At 41.5% G+C, this 4,275-nt stretch overlaps 1 protein-coding gene across 1 annotated transcript in view; it reads left to right on the top strand.

Annotated features, from left to right (window-relative positions):
- Positions 1–1,226: 1,226 nt before the first annotated feature.
- The window catches only part of LOC308084109 (IgGFc-binding protein-like), a 29,922-nt gene continuing 26,873 nt past the window's right edge, over positions 1,227–4,275 (top strand). The window contains exons 1-3 of the mRNA XM_080426614.1: positions 1,227–1,264; positions 2,297–2,350; positions 2,947–3,077. Of these exons, the coding sequence (XP_080282740.1) occupies positions 2,299–2,350; positions 2,947–3,077 (183 nt within the window). The 5' untranslated portion in view covers positions 1,227–1,264; positions 2,297–2,298. The remainder of the gene's footprint in view (positions 1,265–2,296; positions 2,351–2,946; positions 3,078–4,275) is intronic.

The raw sequence follows: 4,275 nt of genomic DNA, 5'->3' as shown, positions 1-4,275 counted from the left end.
AAAGTAATCTAAACATATCCGAAAAGGAGTGAGAAGAAATAAAACGTATAAACTCCCACCCCTTTTATATCTGTGAGTTAAATAATTACTCGCTGACTTCCGTGCTTCACATTATACTACTCTTATAAAAATATATACTCTTGAATTAGTAGTTGAATTAGTAGTAGTAGTAGTAGGACCTACTACTACGACCTTGGAGTATGCACGCAGAGACCGTGGCAAAGAAGGTGAGACAGCGCCTGCACCACCTCAGGCAGCAGAAGAAATTCAAGGTCTCACAGAAGGTCCTGAGAGTCTTTGCTACAACATCCTGAAGGTGGTGCGGTTGGTCGGCACACTTTTTCACATACTAAATTATTTTTGAAATATTTAACGTTGGTTTTATAATAGAAGTCACCGCGGGTCTTGGATCAGCGTTAAAACCTTTTTATTTTTTTGTAAAACAGGAACTCGGTTTGGCTCTTCCCCTTTCTTAGTCCACTTCCTCCCGGGTGCATCTGTGTTTATTCCTACTAACAACAACATTACATGTTTAAGGCAGTGGTGCTGACAGATTCTGCTGTTAGCAGAAACTATCTTGAGAGATTACGTCATAGATGACTGACATCACAGGCTGGCCACATGAAGTCTGAGATCCACATGGGAGCCACGCTAGTGCAACCCAAGTTCTACATGACTACATTTTTGGGGAAGATATGGCTTAGTAGTCTTCAGTTTTGCTAAATTGTGTTGCTTTCAGTCCTGTGCAATCCAAAATAGTTCCCCATTGTTTACCATTGCTATAGGCAACTAAAATGAACCGGTGATTCACATTTCGTGTATTGTGTTTTTTGGCACAGCACCGAATGCCACTTTAGAATTTGCAATGTGGTTACTTGGAACTAGCTTTTGTATAAAGTGTGATATCTCATTCATCTGTACCTCAGTGTTATTGTAAAGAGCTGTCAATGAAAGAAGTAACACACCATTCTTCTGTATGCATTTCAATCATCCAGAACCACTTGTTAATTCTTTGTCACACTACTCTAACCTTCCCCTTTACTCTCCCTCCCTCCCTCCCCCCTCTCTCTCTCTCTTTCTCTCTCCCTCCCTCTCTCTCCTGCTTCCCTCAACCCCCCCTCCCTCCCTCTCTCTCCTGCTTCCCTCACCCCCCCTCTCTCTCTACCTCCCTCTCATAGACTGTATAAAAGAGGGCTCCCTCTCCCTCTAATATAAGCCTCCATCCATCCTGTCACTCAGTTCATCTCTTCAAACTTGGGAGCAGGTACAGTATAATTGTTGATGGTGATAATAGTGGTGGCGGGAACAGTTGTAATGGATCTGAAAACCTTTAAAGTGGTTATTTACTAATTGAGTGACTGTGGGAAGTGGGAGATAACTTACATTGGAACGTTTATAACAGACACATTGTTTTGACACTGGGTAACAGCTGTTGAGATGTATAGTATAGCATTAAAAAAATAATCTGTATGTTTCATGAAGTAATGAAGTACTTGTAACTGCAACACCTGGAATTCGAACCCTGATCTCCCACATTCAAACATCTACTGCTCAGTCAGGAGGGAATCACCCCTTGTCCAGGAGAGATATTGGGGGGAGATATTGGGCTTATGAGCTTCAGGCTTGGCTATTTGTCAAGCACTTGGTGTCCTGCCCGGCACCAGGGTCGAGTATAGGGAGACCACCCGGAGTAGGGCGGGAGACCACCTCTAACCACTGCAGAAGTACTAGTTATTTTGTATTAACATATCCTGTAGTTCTGGATTGCGCATCCTCCTATTAGACATTTATATTTGTCCCCCTGCCAGGACAGGTGTAGTTACCAGGGCCGCTTGTCTCGGCGAAGAGAATTGGTGTAGAGGAAGAAAAGGAGTGAGAAATTACAGACCGCCGGGGAACCCGGTCAACCAAGTTCATAGGGTTTAAATGGTCAAGTCATAAACATACTCCATACTCCAGATCGGTTAAAATAAGGTTTTATTCATTAAAATAAGTTCTGGATTGCAATATTGTGGTTTAATGTGCAGGCTATTCTGTTATTGGTTTGATATACACTATATTCTGAATTTTCCTTTTAAAAACGTATATTTTCCCGTCAAATGTTTTTGAGAGTTTTTCCTCCTCATTTGTTTACTTTTTTAAATGTGGGTATGTAGTCTAGGACTATATACTTAAAAATGACAAACATGAATGTTAGTTTGACAATTTGAAGTAATTTGAATCACTTTCTGTCTGTCTGTCTGTCTGTCTGTCTGTCTGTCTGTAATGTATCACTTCTGTTCTGCTCATATCTCAGCCATGGGCACAAGGCCTCTCCTACTGTGTGTTGCTGCTGCAACACTGTTGGCAGGTACAAAATAACCTTTATTGAGATTTCATACAACGTGATATCATGCTGTAACTAACATTTTCTATTACATGGCAGTTGAATGCTCTAATATTCTGACTGGTCAATTACGGCATTCTATTATTTCTCGATAGGAGACCGCTGCTATGACCCTACAGTATGTTTCTGAAAACATGTAAGGCGAGGAATAGACAATTAAGAAACAATCGATTGCAACACGGCTTGCAAGCATGCCGTGTTGCAATCGATAGACCTCCTTTAGATAATCTAACAGACTATTTTCTTTAGCAGAAGCAATGAACAAAATTTAAATCAATGATGAAAATGATTTTCTTTGGCAAGTCTCTGTGTAATAAGCAAGTAAATGAACAGCGAGGTGGTCATTATTGAGAAGTAAACCTTTTCAGGGTGATTCAAGACTGTCCTGTCAAGACTGACCTGTCTGTTTTTTATTTCTCAATAATGACAAGCTTACCTCGATATTCAATACCCCTTACATAATAGCTTACGGTATTCCTCTCCTCTCCTCTCCTCTCCTCTCCTCTCCTCTCCTCTCCTCTCCTCTCCTCTCCTCTCCTCTCCTCTCCTCTCCTCTCCAGTGTGCCAGAGTTGCTCTGTCGGTAGAGAGTTCATCACAACATTTCTTCCAAACTTCAAGGGCAAATTGACAGATCATAAACTCCAGTTGGTCCTAACTGCCCAGGGTTCTGAAGCCAAGGTCCACATACAGGTGATTTGAAGTTAAAACATTGTAATAATAATAATAACTAGAAAATGTGCTCCTCGGAGCACAAGTCTCCGCCAGCGGACCCGTGCTATTTTAATCAAATGAAATCACCTACCCTATCTTTAACCATAGTTCTCTAGGAATGTTCTAATTTCATAATATCATCATCATAATGCAAAAGGCGTTGGTTAAAATATTTTCTCTGTGTGATGTCTTTTTCTCTTTCTGTTTTTAAACCACCACGGCCATAAGGGTACTTTGATGGATTTGCCAATTCTTCAAACTTGTCGTCTAGATAGAATGCGCGTGGTTTTTGGTGTTCTGCAGGGGCGACTGAATATGTAGTGTCTTTCAGATTTACTGATGGCGTTCTCATCCTTAGAAGCGGTCAGTTGACACACCTATTTATAGAATTGTATTTCGTCATGCATCCCTCATGCATCCCTCTAGCCAATCAAAGGCATTGGTGTCAACATATTAACACGTATTAAGACTTCGGCCTTGTTGTGGGATCAATTCAACTCTAGTCCTCTTCTGTGTTACTGTGGTAGATGAGTATGCTTTCTTAGCTTTGGCCTTCTGCACCTTTGCTTGACCAATGTTAGGTGTTCTCAGAGGGACACACACACGCACGGACGGGTGATTTGGACTAGAAGATACTGTTCCAATCAAGACTGATTGATCCTGTCTTACCTCGCTTCAAAAACGTAAACGGCTTTTTGAAGTGACACACCTATTTATAGGATTGTATTTCGTCATGCGTCCCTCTAGCCAATCAGAGACATTGATGTCAACATATTGACACGTATTAAGAGTTCGGCTTTGTTGTGGGATCATTTCAACTCTAGTCCTCTTCTACGTTACAATTGTAGATGAGTATGCTTTCTTAGCTTTGGCCTTCTGCGCCTTTGCTTGACCAATGTTAGGTGTTCTCAGAGGGAAACACACACGCACAGACGGGTGACTTGGACTTACTGAAGGTACTGTTCCAATCAAGTCTGATTGATCCTGTTTTACCTCACTTCAAAAAGTAGAGGCTTTTTGAAGTGACACACCTATTTATAGAATTTTATTTCGTCACGCGTCCCTCTAGCCAATCAGAGGCATTGGTGTCAACAGATTGACACGTGTCACGTGGAGCTTGCCCAATGTTAGCTTGGCTAACAATGTTTGCTCACACAAAGCGAAAACATATTCTCCA

This window comes from Gymnoscopelus braueri, assembly GCF_963280865.1.
Source record: "Gymnoscopelus braueri genome assembly, chromosome: 4".
In the NCBI taxonomy this organism is placed as follows: domain Eukaryota; kingdom Metazoa; phylum Chordata; class Actinopteri; order Myctophiformes; family Myctophidae; genus Gymnoscopelus; species Gymnoscopelus braueri.
The sequence above is the reverse complement of the archived record's forward strand: the minus strand, read 5'-3'. Positions and strand labels throughout refer to the sequence as shown.